General features: G+C 37.7%; 1 protein-coding gene across 1 annotated transcript in view; it reads left to right on the forward strand.

The window, feature by feature from the left end:
* RAD23B (RAD23 homolog B, nucleotide excision repair protein) overlaps window positions 1-23,823 on the forward strand; it is a 24,680-nt gene extending 857 nt beyond the window's left edge. The window contains exons 2-10 of the mRNA XM_005428035.2: window positions 724-805; window positions 3,302-3,381; window positions 5,588-5,835; window positions 8,914-8,969; window positions 12,838-12,965; window positions 17,247-17,370; window positions 18,294-18,421; window positions 18,834-19,010; window positions 20,816-23,823. Coding sequence (XP_005428092.2) covers window positions 724-805; window positions 3,302-3,381; window positions 5,588-5,835; window positions 8,914-8,969; window positions 12,838-12,965; window positions 17,247-17,370; window positions 18,294-18,421; window positions 18,834-19,010; window positions 20,816-20,929 — 1,137 coding nt within the window. The 3' untranslated portion in view covers window positions 20,930-23,823. The remainder of the gene's footprint in view (window positions 1-723; window positions 806-3,301; window positions 3,382-5,587; window positions 5,836-8,913; window positions 8,970-12,837; window positions 12,966-17,246; window positions 17,371-18,293; window positions 18,422-18,833; window positions 19,011-20,815) is intronic.
* The last annotated feature ends 377 nt before the right edge of the window (window positions 23,824-24,200 follow it).

The following is a 24,200-nucleotide window of genomic DNA, read 5'->3' on the forward strand; positions in this document are numbered from 1 at the left end:
AGGAATGCTTTTACAGGAGCTTGCTTTACCTCCTCAGGGTAGCATTACAGAGTTTTCCTAGAGATCTGAGACCATTCTCATATATGACAACAACTAGCAGTGCCACTTGAGCTATTGGTGCTGTGAAAGTGTGGGTGATGCATCAGTGCAAGCCAGTAAATGTATAGGCTTAGAATTGCTGTGTGAAGCTCCAGAAACTGTGGTGGAGAGGGAGGAGTTGAAAACAATTTATGTAAGATAAGCATCTGAACATTTTGCACAAGTCTTTGCGTATGGGGACTTCAAGGTTGGATGTCATGGTGATCTTACAAAAAAAAAAAACCCAGGAATTCACTGAAAAGTGGTTATGATGATGAAAACCTTCCTCTCTGTTTATAGCAGCTGTACCCTCTGCATTCAGGGAAAGAACAGGGCAAATGGGTCAAGAGATGAAAACATTTTTGCTCCCCAAATTTCTTAATTTACTTTTTCACTGTGTTGTGCACTCATACAAATAACTTCTCATGGAAGAATTAATTACCTGATTTGATTCAGCACAGGAGACTATTTGGGAAAGGACATGTTGCTCTGCAAAGTGGTTACAGTGACATATTCTGAAGGCTGATAAACTTGACATAATCAAGGCATGATTGAAACTACTCTTCAGTATTTAAAACTTGAAGTATACTTAATTAGGTTTGTACCGTGAACTTTGTTTTCATTAAGACTGTTTTTGTGCTTTAGGTGAAGGCACTGAAAGAGAAGATTGAATCAGAAAGGGGGAAAGATGCCTTTCCAGTAGCTGGCCAAAAACTAATTTATGCAGGTAATGGATATTCTGAAGATAACTTATCGGAACATGCTTTATTTTATGTTGTTGTTTGACTTGGATGTGAATGTTAAGTCTTCTAAGAATTCTAAGAACTGAAGTACAGACAGGATAAAAACCCTCACAAACACAAAAATTAACTCAATGTCAAAGGGAACTCTTAATTTTGAATTAGAATTTTTTAGGTTTTAATGTATGTGTGTCTGTCATCTTTTCTCTTGTAACATGATGTCTTAGGGATATGCTGGGTGAAGAGGAAATAGCTTTTTTTTTTTTACAAGAATTCAGGATTTAAGCCGGTCAAATCTGCTGTTCTGGCTTAATTATTTTCTTTTTCAATTTATGCTCTGTATAGCTGAAGCACTGCTGTATATACTACAGTGAATTAAAAGCTAGATTATTTATTTTGGATTGACAAAACAAACCCACCACCAAATCCTTGCTGTACAAAGGTGCTTTCAATACTTTTAAGCTCTTTCGCTGGAAATGTGCATTATGTACTAGCAAAAGGCAGGGTAATGTCAGTTAAAAACATGAAATTAACTTTATTTGAGCTTTTTTTTACTTGCCTTGTTCATTCTGGTGCTAATACAGAAATCCATTTTTTTGTTTTCACTTCATCTCAGAACTTTGGTGCTATTCCAGTACTCCCTCTAGTGGTTTTTTTCCTCTAAAACTGGGTTTGAAAGAAAATTTGGTGGACTTTTCACTTCTGTCATGTACTGCTTTGTAACAAGTATTGTCTCTTTCACTTGTGATAAACCAAAGCCGCTGTTAACAGTGGAGAGATGCTGATGGGAGAGAAGTTGTGAGTCTCTGTGTTTGTACAGCTCCTCTGGATTACAAGTTTTATGTCCCCGGTACTTCACTGGGGGGGGAGTGCACGTCAAGAACATGAAGGTGGAAGTCTCATGCACAACCAAGAAATGTGAACCAGGCAGAAGGTTTTGTGCAATGTGCGCATTAAGAGTGCATGGCACTCATAATATTGTTCTTCTGTGATTGCAAAAATCAAAGAGTGCATAAGATTCTGTGGCATGACTCAAGTGTTTTGTGAAGTCAGAATGTATCTGCAGTATTGAATAATCCTCACAAGCAGTAGGAAATATGGGAAATAAGATTGAGAATATATAATCCATCCACAAAGATGGATTATCTTTTTTTTCTTTTTCTTGGACAAGAGATATGAGGGTATATTGATGACATTTTTACTTTTATTAAAATGAGGTATAGAATTTTCATCGTTTGGTAAAGCAAAGTGATACCCCCAGCTGACTTTGATTAGAGAGGCTCTGATTGTCCATTGTGTTGACATCTGAATTAGGGTGAGCTAGAAACCCTGAGAATGGTGGGTTGTGAGAAGACAGGATGTCTGTATGTATACTTTTATAAAGTCTATATATTATATTGCAAATACATTCATTAAAGACTTCCCTGAAGTGCCTATAAAAAATGTGAGTAAATCCTTGTAGGTTCTGAGTCAGATGCTACAGGTATTGCTATTACTGCACTACATGTAATACTTCCTTGACTGTTTGACCTGCATGACTGGTGGAACCAGTCCTTTGTGTTCTGAGTGCCATAAAGTGTATGTGTTGCTCGATTTCCTTGCAATCATCAGGATAAGGATGTGTCCTTCTGGTTGCAGTCCACTGGAGAGGCTATGAAATGGAAGTAGTCTGTGGCACATCTTCAGAAAATTAATCAGTTTAAATTGTAAAATATTCCCTGAAAACTCTGTAGTAGAAATCAGTGCTATAAAACTCACTGAAATACAGACTTGTTTTTCTGATTTGTGATGCTACCTCTAAGTCAGCTTATTCTAAGAAAAGGCAAGAAGTATGTGGTTTACTATGTTCCTAAGTTCTTGTAGAAGTGATGCAAACTATTTTGTCACAGTACCACCTCTGCTTATGAAACATCAAAAGTTGTAGTATAACAGATGTTTCTGGGTTTCTCTGATAGGTTTTTCATCCTTCTGTCAAGATGGCAAGTTATGGAATGGTTCTAGCTTTTTCTAATATTTTAGCCTCGCAAATTGTTAAAGTTGCAAGGTCACACGCTTGTTATTGCAGGTAATGCTCTTATCTGAAGAACAAATGGAAGATAAGTAGAAAGGAATTTCCCTTACTGTGTAAGCAGACATAAGTTAAGCTTTTTGTGTGTTAATGCCTTTCCTCTGTATTACATGTACCTTTGTTAAGGATCTTTCCAGATTCCAGTGAGTCTTTCCAGATTTCATGCTTTTATTTTAAATGGCTTTAAAACATCTGCAACACTTAGGACAGCAGCCCTCAAGCTATCCAGTACTCTGTACATCACATGAGGAAAATTGTAGCTCTGCTGCCAAAGCTTAATGTCCAAACTGCTTTGTGTTGGGTTGTTTAACATTTATTTATAAATCTGCATAAAACATGTTTTCATGAGGAAATCCCAAGATCACTTATTGGTTTGTTAAACAACTTCTTAATTTCTGCCTGTTTAATTTCCCAGGTAAAATCCTTAATGATGAAACTGCTCTTAAAGAATACAAGATAGATGAGAAGAACTTTGTGGTGGTTATGGTGACAAAAGTGAGTAATCATTTCTTTTGAGTAGGAAGTTTCATTAATTTGATTCTATTTTTTCTTGTGATGAATAGTTGTATATATCCATTCTTAAAACCAGTGGAATTTCATCATAAACAAATTCAGATCCACAGTAAAAACTTGTGTGAATAGATAAAAAATATTGTTTTGTAGCCTTGGTTTGCCTAGGCTGATTTTTATTTTTGCTCTGAGCTGAATATTTGTATCAAAGAAAAAGATTTCTAATGGCTGATTTTACTGTTTATTCTTTCATGTCTCTCTGTTATTTTTTCCCTTATTATTAAAAGGAAGAAGGCAATCGAGGTAGTTTGTGGTTAAATCCTCTGTATGGATCTCTTCCAGCCTTGCCATGTTGCTTTTCATAGTTCATGGCTTTTTCTCCTGTCAAACTCAACAGCATAAACCAGTAGAGACAGGATACATCTGGCAGTAAACAAACATGTGGGTTTTGAAAGCCTGCAAGTGCAATTTATAGGGAATGACTGTGACACGTGTTTGAAGTATTTCTTCTCTGAACCACTTGTCAAGCTGCTTCCAGGAATCAAGCCACTGATTTTCCAGGCATTCCAGACCATTGCAATCTGAATCAAACTGGCTTCATCTGTGTTTTGGAATATTAAATTAATTTTGAAGCTAGAGTTCCTCTTCCTGACAAAGAAAACATATATTCTGATGCCCCTTATTTATCTCTGTTAATAGTAAACATAATTAAGCCGGTGGGCTTGTTAAAGATAACTGTTGTTGCTGTCTTCCTGAATGAACAGCTTCCTTGTCTGTGGTTTGCCACAGGGGCATTTATCAGTACAAGAAAACAGGTGCAGATGAGATGTCAGAGTCCAGTTTTTCATTTTGTTGATAGCAGAAGGTTCCAGAGAAGTTGTGCAATTGCCATTCCTGGAAGTGTTCAAGAAATGTGTGGCTGTGACACTTAGGGACACTGTTTAGTGGTGTGGGTGGCTGTGCTGGGTTAGATTCAATCATTTTAGAGGTCTCCTCAACAATTCTATGATTCTAAAGGCAGATCTCCATGAAGAACTGCTAAAGTCAGTATATTCTGATAATAAAGGACCTGTACTTTGGGCATTTCTTCAGTCTTACGATCTTTTTGCTAGTCTTGGAGCTCAATTGCCCTTTACTTACTCTGTTGTGGGTAAGACATGCCCAGTCATGTAGGCACAGATTGCTAAGTTTGTCTGATGCTCAGACATTGTTGCATTAAGGGTTTAGGAATCCAGCAGAAAATAACCCCCCTTGCATTCCTACTGTGTCAGTGTTCTTCTCTGAGTGCTTATTAAAATGTTATTTGCTGTGCCCATCATGTTGGAAGCTATTCATTCTTAAGCTTTACCTTTCCTTGCAGACAAAAGGAGGAAGTAAATGTTTTCTTCTTCAAGCAGGCGATGTCTGAAAGTGTGCACCTCGAATAAGTAGTTTTGTTAAAGTTCAACTATTTCTCTTGGAAAGGCAAAGATTGGGGTCAGCTTTGTCAACCGTTGGGGCTATTTCTATATAATGGGATTAATACTGCATCCAAGAAAAATTCAGGTTTCCATTAGAGATGTGAAGATTATTTCACAATTGCATACAAGTATTATTCGCTCTAAATATTCTGCTGTAAATTTGGTAGTCCTTCATTCTGCTGTATCCTTGGTGCTTACTTCATGAGCTGAAGTATTTGAGATGTTATTGTTGTGCTCTGAATGCAAAGATTGCATAACTGAAACATGTTGCAGGTGAAGTTTAATTTTTTTTCTCATCGTGTGTTCTAGCAAACAGCATTTATAATGAAATGTGATTTCTGTCTTAATCACTTTTTTCCACATCTGAGTAGTGAGAAAAGCTTATGCTTGTTCTGCAGATGTTTTTTGGCAGCTCTCTTGGTTTCTTCTGGAAAATGTGCTTTTGTAAAACACAGGATTGTTTTTGTATTTAAAATATTGTGGTCTGTAAATATTTAGATCTTTGAATTTCACTTCAGAGTGTGAGCGCTCAGGTGTGTGAGTACCTCAGTGATGCTCTCAGTTGCTTGTTTAAACACAGTGAAGGGCAAGAGAGGATTAATGTCTTGCAACATTTTAATGTTGTGCTTGATGTTGAGGCAGCATAGCAAACACAAGTGGTCTTAACAGAACTTAGAGAGCTATGGATTATGATCTTTGTTCTGTGCCTGAACTCTTTTGTCCTCCTGTAGCCCAAAGCAGCAGCTGGAGCGACTCAGCTGTCAAATGCTACTTCCACTGTTGGCTCAACAACTGCAGCTCCCACAGCAGTTGCTGCACCAATCCCTGTTCCTGCCCCTGTGCCAGCTCCTGTCCCTCCACCACCAGCAGCAGATGCAGTTGCTTGTGAACCAGCACCTGTGAGTGCTCCGAAAGAGGAGAAGACAGAAGAAAAGCCACCTGAGGCACCAGTTGCTGTCAGTCCATCATCAATTGACAGGTATGGATAAGCCTTCAAAAATGGGTTCCCGTTTCTGTTGCTTCTAGTTTTGATTTTAAGTTTTTATTATGGCGTTAGGCCAGTCACTCTCTCCAATGTATATAATTTTTCTTCTTTCTTAACTGTAATGTCAGTGTCTGACTCAAGTATGATATTACTGACTGGAAGAAGAAGCGCCTCTCCTTGCTTATGCCTTCTCCTGTGGGAAGTGTGGTCTTGGGAACAAACCTGTGGAGAGGAGAGTTAAATGACACAAGACTTGAGCTCCTGTTAGGCATTTCAGAGTTGCTATTCTGCAAGTTTCTTTTCAGACTGAGGATATTCACCTGCAATGGGCATCTACTGCTCACAAAGCTCTTGAAGTCTGAAGAAGAATGTGTCCTGTCCTGCTCATAACCCTCTGATTGTGCTTTTGATAATGTTGGTCAGATTCAAACCATAAATTCCTTATTGCTGTATGAATCTCTTAATTTCTGCAAAGAGCTTTTTCTTCCAAAATGTAGGATGTGGTATTGCTCTTAATCATGTAATGCCTTAAAGCTACAAGGTTGGGGTTTTTTTTTCTCCCCGAATGTTCTTTGACCTATCTGCAGGTAATTAATTGTGAGACCTGGGAAAACTTTTCACCTACATTTTCTACAGTTGAGAAAATCAAGTGGAAGTTAGAGGTTTCATCCCTGTTGTATGCTGTAGCCTTTTTCTGCTTAAGTTGCTGAAGTACTGCATGGGATTAAAATGTTGTTAACTGGAATCTAATGGCCTCTGAAGTGCTGCATAGCATCAAATCTTCATTTTTCATGCTCTGGGTTTTAATTATTTGTGTGTTATTTCTGGGAATACTGGTGCACAAGACAGTATTTTTAAAGTGATTGTATTTAACCACCGTCGAATACTGATTTGATGATAACAAAGCAAAACTTGCAATTGCCTAATGTCTTGAAAAACTCATCACAAATTTCTTGCACTAAATACACAAATTGATGTTTTAATTTTGCAGTTCTGAGAAATTAGTATCTTTTAGAAATGGAATGCAAATGAAGTTTCATTTATCAGTCAAATTAACTTAGTTGTTTAAAAATACTAATGAGTGGGGTTATTTTCTTTTTTTTCCCTGCTCAGTTTGTCCAGTGGGTTCAAAGATCCATCTGTCATACTGAAATAGTGTTTTTCAAGTACAGATTGCAGTTTTGTGAAACTGCAGTAAGGGACCCTCAGTGTACACACTTGACAGGGAGGAACAAAATAATTTAACATAGACATCAAAGTTATCACCTGCCTTGATTTCAGTGAATACTGTTTGCTTCTGATTTGCTTTAGAAGCTAAATTACTAAGGCAAGATTTATTGACCCAAGGCCAGGCCAGCTGGCGTCCTGCTTTGTCTTTGATCTTCTTTTTATTGTAAATCTTAACTACTGACAGATTCTAGTGAAGCATTCTTGTTGGAACAAATTATTTCTTGCATAGATCTTACAAAGATCTCTGTAAGTGCCTTGCTGGATTTTTAGACATCTTCTGAAAACATTCAGATCAATCTGATGATCTTTCACTTGCTGGTAGGAGTTGCCAACCCTGGTAGCCTGATAAATGTGAGGCTTCTGCAGATCCATGTCCTCAAGTCTATCATGTTATCAAGACTGTGTATTCCCAGAATATACGCACAATATGGATATACCTATAAATATATGTCTGGCTGCTTAGGTCAGCTCAGGCAGGGAAAATCCCAGCACTCATGCAAGATACATCAGCCACATCCACTTCCCCTCTGGCTGTTTAAGAGCAAACCCAACTACTGCAAAATGAATATGTACAAAACACAAGTGAAAAATAAGAATTTCTGTTTTGATAGCTGGCCCCTTAGAGTTCACCATGTTTTTGGTACCAGGGCATGGGGACTGCCTGAGCCCTGCCACCCTGTTCAGGCCTTGATACTCAGATTCCCATTGCATATGCACACACACACAGAGGACTCACCCAGGAACTGGCTGCAGTCCTTGGCTTTCCCACTTCCACAGTGGTCTCAGCGGTTTTTGGCTCCACAGGTGTCTGGATCCCTCTATCTCACAATTCCCTGTCCCTGTGAACACTTGGAATTTCACATATGTGCATGTAGAATGGAGACAACATTATGAAAAATTTTTAGAAGTAGAATTTAGTAAAAAGACAGGATGGATGGGCAGTGAGGTGCAGAGCACAGCCAGGCAAGTGTTTTTATTTTATGTATGACTGGCCCTTTTTCTCCCCTTTTTGCTCTCTTGACCCATGCTTTTCTTCTGCATGGTGCCTTAAGCTTTCCTTTCCCTGCCTTTGGTTCTTCCTCTAGATTTCTTCCCCCCAACACTTTTTCCTGGCACCCCACAGTGAGTTGCACCACCCTGTCGGCTGTAATGCCCTTGAAGGAGTCCTGCTGACCCACCCTGGGTGTCACCCTGAGACCAGGGGGCTGATGCTTTAATTTTGCAGCCCTGGAAACTGGGCAGCCGTGGCTGTGGCTGATTAAAATTGGTATTCCTCTGCCTAGTGTTGTGCCTCTGTGTTCCTTGCTGTTCATGGAGGTGAGCCTTTAATCCTGTAATTTAACAACTTTGATAACTTGAGATGGAGTAATTGCAAATGTTAGCAGTTTATATTCCTGGGAAAGCAGTATACTGAGATTCTAATAAGTGCTTGCCACCAACCTCCTTGGGTCCTCATTGAGGTCAAGCTGGTGGCTGTGGGGAAGCAGTTAGTGAGACTGCTGTGTGCTTTTGAAAATCCACCTTGTTCTCCCACCCTTTAAAGCATTCAAGCAAGCAGATGGCTAATCCCTGAGCAGATGGGCAAGAGCCAAACTTCTGGGGGGTAGTGGGGGAAGGTTGGTCTTGTTTTAAAAATGCTAGCATTGTAAGTTTGTAAAATCTATTCGCACTATAGGACCGAAAGAGAGCTCTTTGGAAAGCTTTGTTGGTTTTTTAGAAACAAAAGGGGCTATTAGAGTTACAGCTGCTGCTGCTTTTTTTTCTTTTTCTTATTTTTTTTTTGAAAAACAGGAAGTTTTCCAAAGTTTTGTAATTACCATTGCACTTGTCTTCATCTTGCAGTACAACAGGTGATACATCTCGATCAAATCTTTTTGAGGATGCTATAAGTGCACTTGGTAAGTGGAGAGTTTTTTTTTCATGTAGACATTATTTTGGTGCAGCAGAAACATGACAGATTAGCAGATGTTGACATTTTCTTCTGTATCTGTCATTATTAAGGTTATAATCAAAGTGCTCTTCTCTAAGACCTGAAGTTGATATCTTGGAACCAGCTTCAAGACCTGAGGCTGATATCTTGGAACCAGCTTCAATATTCTTCTTTACTGAAGAATACTTCCCTTTATATATTTTTATTGTGTAAAAGGAAGATCCTTGCACTCCTGCTTTTTTTCCCCATTTGCTTTAATTTCTCTTTTAACTATTCACTTTGAAGTAGCTTGAATAGAAGACTAGATGTAAATATGTATGTGCTTTTCACTTTTGCACACCAGAGTGCAGGGCTGGTAAAATGGCTGCCTTTATTATTCACTTGTTCCAAAATTGAAAGTACTTTGCTTTTTGACACATTAAGATTAGATAAATTCACCAGATCTGCTGCTGTCTGGGCTGAGAAATGAATGCCTCCATGTATTTGCAGTCAACTTACTTTTATTTTGACAGTTTAAATAATCTTTGTTTCTCAGTGAAATAGACAGAATAAAGACAACAGGAAGCTCTGCCCATCATCTATGCTGATTTGGGTAGATAGGAAATTATTAGGCAAACCCACAACTCCTTACTCCTACTGAAATTTTTGGGTTGTTCTGGAGTGTAACAAATTCAGGTACAGAAATAAGGTAGAGGTGGGGTTTTTATTCTGTCTTTTGTCTTTAAATATGAAGCTCCAATTTGGTACAAAAAGTGAAACCAAGTAAATAGTTTCACTTACATTTTCATGTGGGTATATGTGGATATATTGGAGGCAGGTGCTGTGATTAAGCAGCTCAGGGTGATTTAAGCAGCAGTAATATTTGACATGACTTAGTGGTAGCTAAGATTTAGTCTGTCCAGCTGCAGCTTAGATGTTAGGTGTGACATACCGTTGTAAATTGTATGATCCAAAATAGCTGATAGAGACTGATAGCAGGAGACAAAAATGTAACACTAAAACTAAACTGGCTGAACTGATTGCTAATACCAAAGGTGGTTCCTTAACCATTCATATTATCTTAGTGGCCAAAGTGATGTCATCACCAACACTTGTGTTAACAGTGCTGATCAGCAAGTTAAGTGAAGCTGGTGGTCTTGATTCAAATCTCTTCAAAATTGGGAGAAAAAACCCAAAATCTTTCAAGACCATCACCTCATGATCCATTTTGTGTGGGAGTTCTTTGGTTGGTGTCTGATGGAGTAAACCCATGTGTCCCTAACATGTTTGGAAATAAGAGGTATTGAGTGTGATTTTCTGGGTAGGCATACTGTAAGTGTTGTCAGCCAATAAATTTTCAAGGGCAATAGGCATGAACTCTCTTGTTCCTTTTCTTTAAAAACTGTCCTGAAGGGAATTTGCTTGCACAAATTGATGGAGTATGTTTTCACATCCTAAGTTGGATCCGACAAGTATTCTAACTGTGGATTCTCAATTACATTGTCTGAAATTAATTGACTTTGCTTTAAAAACAGGGATAATTTTCTATGATTTGCTGTTGTTTTCAGTTAAATGCTGAAAAGTGATGTGGCTTTGTGTGCTACGTGAAGATCTGCATGTCTTGCTGTCCTTGTGCAACCACATCTTTCACAGGAGCAGCCTAAGATTTCTTTAGGGCATAGGACAAGAATTGTGGGGAGTGTGATGAACTGGATTTCAGTGTTAATCCAGCTTTAAAATGTTGCTTGAAAGATAAAAGCAAAGAGCAGAATCAATTCAGCATTGACTTCAAACATTTCCTCTAGCGCTAAGGGCGGATAGGCCTGAGTCTCTGTATCACGACATTGCTGGTGTGCAACTTCTGAATTATTATTCTTGGTCTTGCTCTTGCACAAGTTATGAAGTAGACTGTATGGAGTACATCTTCAGTAATTCTGTTTTCCTCCGTTGGCTTTTAATTATGCCTTATGTAGCAGCCTGTGCTACAGGAGCTAGCCAGCCTTTTTGCATCTTTTTCCTGTGTCAAATCTTCTAGTCTCTACCTTGCTTATATTGAAAAAGCAATACAGAAGTGTTCAAGTAGTAACTAATGACGTCAACAGGTGTTCTGTCTGCTTGGTTAGTTTCTTAGGAGTAGTAAGGGTAAACTAGTGCTGTGTAAGGAAGAATGTGAGCAGAAGTAGCAAAATCGTTGTGTTGGGACAATTATTGGCTTGGCTTTTTTCCTTCCCTGAAGATATGTATAGAAGTATATATCTTTAGAGCAAAGTTAATGTGATTTTTTTATTTCGCGTTTGAAAAAATGCAGGTAGATGTGACATGAATGATCTTGTAGTTCTGTATGAAGACATGAAGAACTAACCATTCCTTAAACTCAGGTTGGCACTATTACTTTGAAGCCCAAATAATAAATACTCAAATTAGTCGAGGCTTTTAAACCCTTTATTTATGGATAATGCACAAATACCCTTGGGCTAGGGCTGTTTTATTGTTTGTTCTTGAGTATACTGCCCTAAGTCATACACCCACTGATTGTTTAGAAGCACATGTTAAGAAACAGGCGGTGGGGCTGTATTAATGTTGGCTTGAGTTAAACACCTTCTCCCTAAGGGAATAAAACATCATGTTTTCTTTGGTTCTTTTAATTACAACTTCCTTGCCTTAACAGAGTAGCTCTTGTATTTGTTTCCTCTGGTTTTTTTAAATATTATTATTAATTAGTTGGTTTTTTTGTGAAGACTGTCAATTGTTTAGCTTTCCTGTCACTAACTTGCTAGTTGCAGAGTCAGTCAGTAGTAGGATTTCATTAAGATCAGGAATACCTTTATCCAAGGAAGGAGATGGTATTTTAATGCCTAGGTTTGTTTGTGGCTTTTTTCCTGCCAGGAAGAAAACCTTGAAGATTTGCCCAATTACAATGTATGGTAGAATAGCTACTCTTCTTTTGTAATTGTACTACTTGCTGTCTGCATTTGAGGCAGGAATATTAAATGGATTATGAAAAGAGATAATAATTGTCCTTACAGTGACATTAATGTAGTGAACATTTGCCCTTAAATAGTTCCATATACAGTGTGTGTACCTTTGGCTTGATTGCTGCAGGTGTTGGACAGTTTTCATTTATTTTTGCTGTAAGAGGTGGGGGATTTGATGTGATGGATGCCTAGTCAAATTTTAAATTGAGTGAGATAAAAATTAAAAATTAAATGAGATAACTTGGTTTCCTGAACCCCCACTGAAGTCCTGACTGAGTTTCCTAGATACAACTTTTAAGTCTTCTGCATGATTTGAGTTGGTCCATATTAAGTTGATTAAATTACTGTGATCATCATCACCAGCATGCAGCAATATATAGCAATATCTAATCACTAATTGTCATCTGTCTAACAACAGCATAGCAGAAAGTCTTTATTTGGAAAATCCTCAATGGCTAATAATTTGACAGGCAGATTTCAAATTAATACATTTCCAAATGTAAGCTGCAGGAGATTTCTCTTGATTACATCAGGAATTGAATATTAGCTGTGAGGATGCCCTTGACCTTAAATGAAAACTTGAAGAGAGAACATTATTTCAATTACAAGTACAGAAGTATCACAAGTACTGCTTTTGTCAGTAGAAGTTTACATTATCTTCATTACCCTTCACTATTTCCAATCAAATTCATAATGAAACCACTGAATATATTTGGAATTAAAGCCACAGAACCACGGCATGTTTAATATGAAGTACTCTTTTCAATGAACGACTGGAATTCAGGTGGAAATTACACTTACCCATTGAAACTTTTTTTGTGTGTGTGTGTGTGTGATTATTTTCACCTTATTCCCCTAAAATGGTGGTCCTGTGACTTGTAGTGACCGGTCAGTCCTATGAGAACATGGTGACTGAGATCATGTCCATGGGCTATGAGCGGGAGCAGGTGATTGCAGCACTGAGGGCCAGCTTCAACAACCCTGACAGAGCAGTGGAATACCTTCTGATGGTGAGCACTTACCTTACCTGCACCTTTGTTTTCCATTTAATACCGTTCACTTGAAATTTGGTGTTATTTTGAATGTTACTCAGTCGCTGAGTGTGACATTTGCCGTCTGGAAAGATGAGATAGAAATTTTGACAGATACGGTGTGTTATAGAAAACATTGAAGTAATCCCTAACCACCTCTACCACTTTGCTTTCATTTTTTGTTGATTGATATGGGTATGCCTGTAAAGTATGTCCAGTTACAGTGATAGCTTTAACTGCCAATGCTTTTGTGTCATCTCTTAGTGACACCATTAGTTGATTAGTTGTACTTTTGTATCTATATCATCACCATTCCTTAGGTTCCCATTCACTGATTTTGCTAACAATGCAGTGTTCTTAATATACTTCACAAACAGAAAGGTTTGAGAGGGTTTTTTTTGAACTCTGCTTAATTTAACTGGTGTTTTCATTTCATCAGTGTTTTAGAAAATAAAGAATTTTCATTTGATAAATAAAGCTTGAAGAGTTAAGCAAACTTCATTGGCATGAGAGGAAATAGAAGTGTAGTTTCACTTCAATGAAAACCCTGGGTTTTTTTGAATTTTTTCTTATTGTATAACTTAATCTGACAGGTGAATTGTAACCACGTAGAATCTGTCTAATTTGTTGCTTAATCAGTATTTCTGGTACATTTAATTTTTGCTCTGGCACACCATTTTTCCCCTGATGAGGTTTTTCCTTTTAGCAGATCTGAACTTTATTAAAATCTGGCAACCAGATATCCTGACCTAATCCTTGCAAAATACATGTGGATTGAATTTCTGATTGATTGATAAGAAATCTGGCATCTTTACCCTCCAATTATAAAACTTCAATTTTGTTAATGAAGTTTTCCTTCAGTAGTTACAAGTCCCTGGCATGCTTCCTACTTACATTAATGTTCCCAAGACTGTAAGCTTCAGATTTTAAATTGACAACAAGTGTTTTGAGTTCAAGATATGAAAAGTTTAATCCCCAACTCGCATTAGGCCAAGCACGGGTGAATGCAATAGCTCCCAACTCTCTGTCATAAGTCCTCAAGTTCAAACATTTGTTTTTCATGTTTTAGAAATGTTGGGTTTACTGTTCATCTAGTCTGTAAATACACCATGAATTCAGTACCTACCCTAAGTGTTTGGCCTACTGTGTGTGTGGCAGTCCTACACGGTGTGCAACTCTTGTGCACTCAGTTTCTGGCATTCCCCTCCTCTAGTTTATTTCTGTTCAGGAACTCCAGAATGGAGATAGAGTATCCCCATGATGGAGCTACATGGCACATCTGCCAAATGCATTGACTGCTGTGAGCAGTCCTTGGATTTTTATCCTTATTATAGTATCCTTATAATTAAATCCTTAATTTTTAGTCCTTCAGTAGGTCCTGTATCTAAAGTGGGTCCTTCTGGTATATAAGATGTCCTTTTATGTGTCGTGTTATCCTTCCCTGGAAAATACCTTTTTTTTTTTTCTTCCTCCTGCTGGAAAAGGGAGTAGGGATGAATGGTCTTGCTCTTGGAGGCCATATTAGATGGCAGACTTTTTGCTGTCCTTCTAGAAGAATCCTTTTGCTGTAAATGGTCTTTATAACTGTTCTGGATCTGCTGGGGTCTGAAGATGTTCCTTATTCTCCTGCTGCATCACAAAAAGGTTCTTTTTAGCTACTATTGATGTGATCTGTTGAGGACGCTGTTCTTTGACCCTCTCTCTATATTACTTGTATCCAAACTATTATCACCACTATCTTTTATATAATCTGCAGATTAGGATTAAGACATTGAAATCTTTAAGTGTAACAACACTGTCCAGGTTTAAAGAACCTGGGTGCAGCAAGGGTAAGGTGGAAGGACTTAAACCTTAATTAAAGCACAGCTGTTCCTCAAATGAACTCTGAAGATTCTGATTGTTGTCCATGGTTCAGATGGCAAGTTCTTCAGTTTTCATAGCATGATCAAGGAGGATTATAGATGTAATCCTGTGGTTGTGGAAGGAGTTGCAAAAGATAATCTTTATTTTTATATGCACCAGACTCATCTTTGGAGATATTTCCATTCAGATCTCTTTCAGCCAAGGATTTCCTAACCTCTAGTTAAGAAGGAGTTTTGTCATCTCTTCAGTAACATGCCTCTTTGGATATTTTTAGGGAGCATTTCTTTAGTGTGAGTATAGTCAAATACTGAACATAATTCCTAGAGAGGTTGTCAATGTCCTGTGCCTGTCAGTGTTTCAGAGGCACGTGGACAATGCCCTTTAGGCTTTAACTTTTGGTCAGTCAGTGGGACTAGATGATCATGTTAAGTACCTCCCAGCTGGAACTATTTTGTTCTCTATTCTGTGCAGAAGCTGGACCTGATGTGGTTATTGCCCTGCAGAGAGCAATGTCAGCTAAAAACTGCTGTACTGCTCCGTTAAACAGTAAACAATTTTTTCATCCACCATACGGCAACAGTGGCCTTTTTTGCTGTCCAAGCAGTGTTTGCATTCAGAGTGGCTTATGTGTGGTTTAACACCATGCTTTATTCTGTTGTGTGGTTGTGTGAGCAAGGTCCATACGCCTCACTGGCATTGTCTGATTGCAGCTCTACACAGTCTCTGTTATTTGGAGAGGGATACTTCAAGCTTGTGTTCAATAGTTAAGATGATGTTCAAGATGACAAAAATTTCTAAGTAAATTTGTTTGAACTAGTTTACACAGTCCTTCCATTCAGGAGCAAACTTAGGAGTTTAAACAAGCACATGTTGTTTGATCTGGACACAGATTGCAGTGATGACGTGTGTCTGAGAATAGGTGAAATCAACTAGTAATTTCATAAGATTAACCCAAATTGTTACATTATACTTGGATTGCCAGAAATGACTGATTTGATGGGAAAGGTATTTAATCAGTGCTCTGTAAGCCACTGATAAGGGAGAGTTACATCAGAATTATACCATGAATGGAATTCTCCTCCCCCTCAGCAGAGGGAGGGATGTGTACCAAGCTTACTGAGCCATGTGAGGGTAATGAAGTGTGTGACAGGGAAATCTTGCTTTTATTCCCCTGAGTGGTTTAAATGTGCACTTGATGATCAGGTGATTTATACCTTGATGTGTTTTTTAATTAACAGGTTAGGCAAAGAGCATTGCTTGGAGCACTGTCCAATTCTCCCTTTCTATATGTGCCCTCTATATTAGCTGTATATTTGTCCTTTTTGTTCAGGTGTAATGATGAACATACCATGTGAAGATCATGTTACAGCAGGACTTTTAATCTACATTACCTACCAGTGATTTTTATGGTAGGCTTGACAAACCTCTTCATTGTCTGGTTACCCTGTAGTTCTGTAATATTTCCACCCACTCAGTTCCTTATATTTTGTGATTCCCCAACACAAGTGGGTGACCCTCATTTGGGTAACTTCTCTGGGCTGTTCCAACAGATTTGTTAAAATATTCTTTGTGTCTGTCCCATAAGTTTCCAGGCTTCAGAAAGGTAGATTAAAAGGACAGACTTGGTGCAGGAGTTCAGTGCCAGTGAGGAAGGCAAGATGAGGGTAGGAAGGATTTCGATGCAGGAGAAAAGTAGCAGAGTGAGGTATCATTGTTGTATAATCAGCATTCTAGTTTATTGTAATAATGGGTTTTAGCTTTGTCCATTTCAGCCCTCTGAGCAGTCAGTTTCTATATAAAGTTGCTTGCACATAAAAAATAAAAGGGAAGTTAACTTTTTTTTAACTTGCTAAAGCTGGGTGACATACAGATCTTTTCACTTTTAAGATACAGTAAATGACAGCTTTTCATTGAGGAAAAAGATCCCAAGAGCTATGTTCTTGTATCTCTTCTCAGTTCCTTGCCAGCTGTATGGAATTGTTAACCGTAGCATTTTGTACTGCAATTTGTTGCTGTAATGTCACTTTTGCACAACAATATAACATAGTGTAACAGTGTATTTAGTTTAACTTTTTCATTCATTTGAAATATCTTTAAACAGGATTCAAAGCAAGTCTTTTTAATCAGGTATAAAAAGTATGTTTTAAAGTGATGCAGGGCATGCTTTACTGCCTTTTTATACAAACCACACATTTTTCCTGCCAAAAAATAAAATTAATCTTTCCACAATGTTCTCTGTCAGTTATAAATGTGTAACTCACAGGGTCTTGCCTTGTATTTGCAGTGAAAGCATTAAGTTTTTTATTTTTTCCCCTTCATTCTGAAACCCAAATACTGCATGCAGTTGAAACGTGTCTGTCAGCATTCTGTGGGTAATGATGTGAACTGTGGCTTTAGGGGATACCTGGAGATAATCAGGCTGTGGCTGACCCCCCTCAACCACCAAGCACTGGTGCATCTCAGTCTTCAGCAGTGGCAGCAGCAGTAGCAACTATACCCACGACTACTAGTTCACTAGGAGGTAAGAAAGGCTGTATTGGAGAAGATGTGATAAACAATGTGCCCTTAACCAGTCTATTTTTCAGTCAGTTTTAAGTTCCAGGTGCTTTTGAGCTCTTCAGAGGGAATTGGGTAAGAGCTGTTAACGTGGTAATTCCAGGTGTGGTATTTTCTTGGGACAATGACTTGTTGTATGTCATGTGCAAAGTTTTCAAAAAATGCAGTGAACTTGCATAATTTCTTTAATTCAGTATTCTGGATTCTGAAGTGCAAGACCACAGATGAGAAAACACAGATTGTGTTTTCTCTCACTTAAACTCTGATTTTCTACTCTGTGACTGACTGGGGACTGTCCACTATGACTATATTAATATATTTCCCACACAGAAGCTGGGATATCGAGGGAGAAACCTGAAATTAAGCCATGAAGTGTAGCACTAGAGAGACCTATAAATGACCTAGGACTTCTCATTCAGCAGTGCAGCACTTTGACAGTGGTTGATGCCTGCTCAAGAGAAGGGTATTTATCATGTATTTATCTCCCTCTTAAAGGGAAATAGATAAATACATGAAAGAAGCCTAATGAAGGGGTAGGAGAGGTCTGTCTGGAAATGGTGCTGAAGATACAAGAGACAAGACAGTGGATTGGGTAGATGTGTCTGACTGAGATGAACCAGAGATGAGACATCCAGAGGAAAGTGTTGGAGATGAGGACAAGGCTGTTGGATCTTAAGACTGAGTGGAAAAGGAAATGCATTGTTTAATCTTAGAATAAAGAAGTTTTCCATAAAGCTAGAGGAAGCAAATTCTTTTATTCTTCAGTGAGAGGTGTATTATCCACTTTCATGTCCTGTTTCGGTCTAAAATTGCAGTGTAGGTACGCGTTTTATTAAGATTCTCAGTAACTTAAAAAAAAACATGTTATTTCACTGATTTTTTTTTCAGGACATCCACTTGAGTTTTTACGAAATCAGCCTCAGTTCCAGCAGATGAGACAAATTATCCAGCAAAATCCTTCTCTGTTGCCAGCATTGCTACAACAAATTGGAAGGGAAAACCCCCAACTACTGCAGGTGGATCTTAAAACAAGAAAATAATGCTTGCTAATTCTGATTTAGCTTTTGCAAGAGCATCATATGTTGATGTTGTCTGGGATAATATGTTACTAGCAGTTACAACATTCTATTGCTGGCTTTTCAGCAGTTGTTGCTGTACAGAATGTATTTTCTGTGACATTGGAAACAAATTTGAGACTTCATAATAGGTGCAGAGGGGGCGAGGAAGCGGGAAGGATCACTGCAGTTGAATTGAAACATAAAAATTGCATTTTTTATAGTTAGATATAACAGTATTTTCTGTGCACTTTTTGCACATCCCTTTGACTTCTTAATTCTCTGAAAATAAATATTTTTACTTGTCTGTTGGCACGTTTAAACTTCAGTTACTTAAATATACATGTTTCTTTTACTGTTCTGTGCATCACAGCAAATAAGCCAGCACCAGGAACATTTTATTCACATGTTGAACGAGCCAGTTCTAGAGTCTCGCCAAGGTTTAAGTGGCAGTGATGATGGTGCCAGCACTGGAGGAATAGGAGATGCTGGGAATGCTCATATGAACTACATTCAAGTAACACCTCAGGAAAAAGAAGCTATAGAAAGGGTGAGCCTTTTTTCTTTGAAGTTCTTGTTGCTGTTGGGTGTTGATTCCAGTGCATGCTTAAGACCTACCTAACTTAAACTTTGTTGAGCTCAGGAGTTCTTGCATCATATTTGCTATTTTCATACTTGTTTCAAATCCTATCTTCTCTTGCTTTATGGCAGTTGAGTCTAAAATATCTTAGATCTGTCTTACTGAGAAGAGGCAGAGCATTTTAAGTGATCAGAGACCATCCTATGACAATTGATGATGGAATGGGTTTCCTGCAGGATTTATTCAGGAAGTAATCCCACTTGCAGAAGCCTCAGCCAGTGCTGTTCTAGATCATGCCATGATAGGTCTCCAGGTACAAAGACCTGGCTGCTTGAGCAATGTTTGCAAAGTAATTGGAAAATAAGAACACTCATAGTTAACTAGATTAGTTGAAGTCAATACTTCACCCTGTTATTTGTCTGTCCATGACAATTAGTTAATTATAGTTTTCTAAAAGTACTTCTAAAAGCATGAAAACATACTCTGAGGTGGTATATTGCATTCATAAATACTGTGTAACTGACCAAATATGGTTTTGCATAGATGACAATGCCTCTGAGATTTTTTTCAGGACAGATTGCAAGAGTTTTGTCATACTGTGGTAGTGGTTTGGTATTCCTAAGACAATGCTTTTTCATCTGGCAAAACCAAAGTTTAAGTAAGGATCATTAGAAGATACCTATTTGAATATAGGTGTCAGTTCTCTAGATCTTGAGGAAATTGGCAAATAATAAAATTAGTCTAATAAAACTATTTGTCCATGTACTTCTTCACAGATCATCATCTTTAGTCTGTTGCATTTCCTTTTAAATTTTATGCAGGAGAACTTTATTACCTCTACAGCCTGTTCTGAAACCCAGCAGAGATCCATATGCTTCTTTCTCTTTCCATGAAAGATAAACCTCAAAATTTAAGTGTCTTAGTGTTGTAGCTGATGCCTTCGTGCTGTCTGTGGGCTAGAAATAAAATCTGAGAATGGCTGGTGAGGGATAATAGGACACAAGTTTTTCTCATAGTTATTTGATCTACCCCATACATGAAATGCCTTGCAGGTGCTGTGAGGATTTTAAGAAAATCTCCAAATAGTGGAGTGTACTTGCCTTTGGCTAAAACAAGACTTCATTTGCTGAGTGTCCCTAAGTGCTGGCTAAACCCTTGGCACGGTACTAAGTTCTTCTCTGATGTTCTCATGCCCTGTTGTTGCAGTGTTCCAGACGTTAATTAATTCCTTGACTTCTGAAAACCAGGTTGCTCTCAGCTTACTTGTCTTGGCTGCAGTGTGTAGTTAATTTTTTAAGATAAACAATTGAAAATATGGCCTAATGTGATGTGCTGGACAGCCTACTAAAGATCACAGGCTGGGAGCTTTTGTTCCATGCAATTTTTTGTTAAAAGTGCTTTAGAGCTTTTTATAATTGCTTAAAATGAGCATTGTTTGAAGTTGTTTTTTTTTCTTTTCTGCAGCAGTGCAATGTGCCGTTACTTCATGACAATACTGTAACCCAGGTCTGTTTTAGGCTTACTGTGTCACTAAAGAAGTGACAAGTTTTTATGGTGGTTCATTAGACCTAATCCAATCACTTTTTCAAGTGAGGATCCTCTTTACTGAAGGCAGAGGCAGCACCTTATTTTTCAGTTGCTAAAATTGCATTGAGCTAGGCAGCAGTGCTGTTTTCAAGAAGGCAGTAATTGCTTAAGTGACATCTCAAGACACTGGACATACAAAGAAGCCTAACATGCAAAATGCACTTCCTAAATATGTTTCTTTTCTTCAGTTAAAGGCATTAGGATTTCCTGAAGGACTTGTGATACAGGCATATTTCGCTTGTGAGAAGAATGAAAACCTGGCTGCCAACTTTCTTCTACAGCAGAACTTCGACGAAGACTGAGAGAATTTTTTTTTTTTTATTTCACACCTCACACCAGTGCATTACACTAACTCTGTTCACTGGATTGTCTAGGATATTTGGGCTTACATTCATAATGCTTGTTGTATGGAATATAGGGGGTGGGTGGAAGGGAGAACATAGGAAACAAAGCAAAGAAAGCAACAAGTTTTCAATGTCTGTTTTAAATTAGCAGATACAGAAAATCGCACAGTGTAAAAAAAAATATATATACAACCAAAAAATCAGCTTCTGCAGATAATTAGTCCCTTCTGTAAACTGTAGGTTAACTTTTTCTAGGTTTTCACTCTTACTGTACTAGTTCCAGAAATGTAGTGTAATGCACTGCTTCATGTTCCTTTCCACTTAGTATTGACATTGGAAGTAGCCTGTGTGACGTAGATTTTACAGTCTGTATTTCATGGCAACACTGGATAGCAGCTTTGTGAAATCTAAAAGATCTGAGCAAATGTAATCCTGAATGCCAAAATAGGGGTATTCGGGTCTTTTTTCTTCAGCTGTGTTAAAGTAGCACAAGAAACACAGTATTTTTGTCTAATGCTGAATTAGAACAGTGTTGGCTTTTTTCTTTTTTTTTGCAATGAAAACCCATTACAGTTAAAAGTGTCCTGATTATTGAGAAACACCACCCCCTCCTTTGTCCCCCTGAAATGATCTGAGAAACTATATACACACAGAAAAAAATTATTATCCTGTTTACATATTTTTTCTTTGGGAAAAAAAATATAGATACCTAATTACTGTTCTTCTAATGTTATCTTGCAGTAAAAGTTTTGAAAGCAATAGATTGCATGTTTGGTTTTGTTATATGCACTCTAGTGAGTTGAATATTCTTTTTCTGCCAGCAAACAAAATGCAAGCTTCATTTTTGTCTGCTGCAATGAGAATTTATCAAATCAAATTTCACCTTCCCAACTTTGTTGAACCAGCTTTTATAGTACAGCTATAAGTGTTCTGTTCTCTTGAGTAGATTGTAGTGTTCAAGCTATTTCTGTTAAGTAAGGACTTTTGGGGATTTATTCACTTTATAAGGATGAGAAGTTCAAAACTTGAGATATCAAGCAAACGATGAATTTATTCCAATGTAAAAAATTGACACTCGAAACTTTATATTGAAAATAAACTCTGGTTACAGAGTTTTGAATCTTACTTTTTCATACCTACTTATCATTTATTTTGTTTAGTCATCATAAAATGTTAACAATCTTTTTTTTTTATACATGTTTACTTTTAGAGGTAATTTTGCCCATCATTGCAATACTATGAATAAAAACAAATGTAAATTTAATCTAAAGCTGTTCTGTGCAACGTTACCTGAACACAACATGGGGATAGTTTGATTTTTCTACTGTTGTAGTCCAATTACCTGGATTACAAATTTACCTCTGCAGTAACCAGGAAAAAATATTATTAGTGGTACAGCACTGAATTCCTGTACTACTAATGATATTAATGATTTTAATGATTTAGTGGTACAACTAAAAAATTATTTTCTGCTGAATTTGTTTATCAATGGATTAACTACTTAGCTACTACTTAAGCTCAAAGTACAAGTCAAGTGTCTTGAAAAACGAGCTAAAAAGACTGAAACATTTGTATTTCATTTCTTCATTGATTGGCCATAGTCTGTAAAAATATCTGCACAAAACAATGAAATGTATTAAAGCCTTTTATTTTTTTTTCTATTCTTATACATCCTGTGATATTTTTCCAGATAGTGTGTATTTTAATTATTCAGATTCTATTCTTTAAAATTTCTTAGGTGAATGTCGTCTAAGTGATCAGTAGCACAACCCAAATCTATCAATAGGAGATGTGATACTGCTAAATAGGAAATAAAGTCTTTCATAATGTTTTCATTTTAGAGAAGTTAACATTAATACCTGAGTCAGCTAGTAAACATCATCTAAATAGGATTCTCAGTTTGTCTTTGAACTGGGAGAGATGGATTTTGGTTTGACACTGCATGCCAAAAGGGGCTGTTTGTTATCTGTAAAAGGACCAGCTGTCAGGTACTTGAAAAACACCAAATTGATACAAGGACTTCTTGAATGTACTTTTACTACATAGCTGATACCTAACTAAGACAAAAGCTTTTAGTTTGTGGGAGTCTTCTGTACTGATCAAACTGCTCTGAGAAATAACCATTCCTTCTCTAGGAGGGTGGAGAGTAAAGCAAGAATGTCTGGGTGTTTCAGTCCACTCCCTCCAATTTTGATTTTGAAATGTTTACTTATTATAAATGTATTTGAATTAAAGTCTGTTGAGCTTGTTCTTTGTAAAAAACAAAAAAAAAAGCAAAAAAAAAAAGCTAGTAGCTTTGTTCATTTGTAACTTTGTATGCCGAGTGACTGAGGGATTTATGGCTGCTGTGTTTGAAGCCTTACTAGTCATGCTGTTCCCGTTTTTCTCCAGCAGTGAAACAGTGTTTTTGTGACTTCTGATGAACAACAGGTGTCTGACCTTACATGCTAGCAAAAACTGTTACCTGTCCAATAGCGGGATACTTGCCAGGGAGAATCATGTCTCTCTTTGTAGTAGCTGCCAAAAGGGAAGAATACATGGAATTCATATGGTGTTGAGGAGGTGTGACCTGAGCAAGCTGCCTAGGTATGTTGTGCCTCGTTTTCTACCAAGTACTACCAGGAGTTGTCTGCACAGAGTGCTTCTCAGCTTCTCTGCTGCAGATCTCTTAGGGATTTGGGGATCAGTTTCCTCAGGGCTTTCTGAACAGTAGCTGAGAAAATAAAAAGTATTTCTTCCTAAGTTTTGGTACTGTAGTCCTTACCTTTGTTGTAAAACTTCTGAATATCTGCTTAGACAAAAGCTATTTATGATGCACTTTTATTTGGGATTAAAAAGTTACTCTGAAGTCATATTAATTCTGTAGTTGTCTGTTCTTAAGTCCTCTCTACAGATGCATTTTGATGCTGTGGTTCATTTACCTCGTCCAGAGCTGCCTGATGAATCCAGCTAAAACCCAAGCAATTTACTGATTAAATGCCCTGTTCTTACCCCACACTAACAGAACTTCTTAGGAATGTGAGATAATCACTCCTGAAGCCAGATTGTGACTGATTTTGGAGTGTTGGGTTGAGCTTCACTTCAAGAACGTGCATGAATGAATCAAGCAGGGACACAAAGCCAAGTCCTCAAATAATGCATGCAGATTTGTCACCCATGGTTTCATTGGATATTTCATTTGGTTTTATAGAGTTTTGGAGGCAGCCACACCTTTCTTTTTTTTCCTGAT

This window comes from Geospiza fortis, unplaced genomic scaffold (assembly GCF_000277835.1).
Source record: "Geospiza fortis unplaced genomic scaffold, GeoFor_1.0 scaffold208, whole genome shotgun sequence".
Lineage (NCBI taxonomy): Eukaryota > Metazoa > Chordata > Aves > Passeriformes > Thraupidae > Geospiza > Geospiza fortis.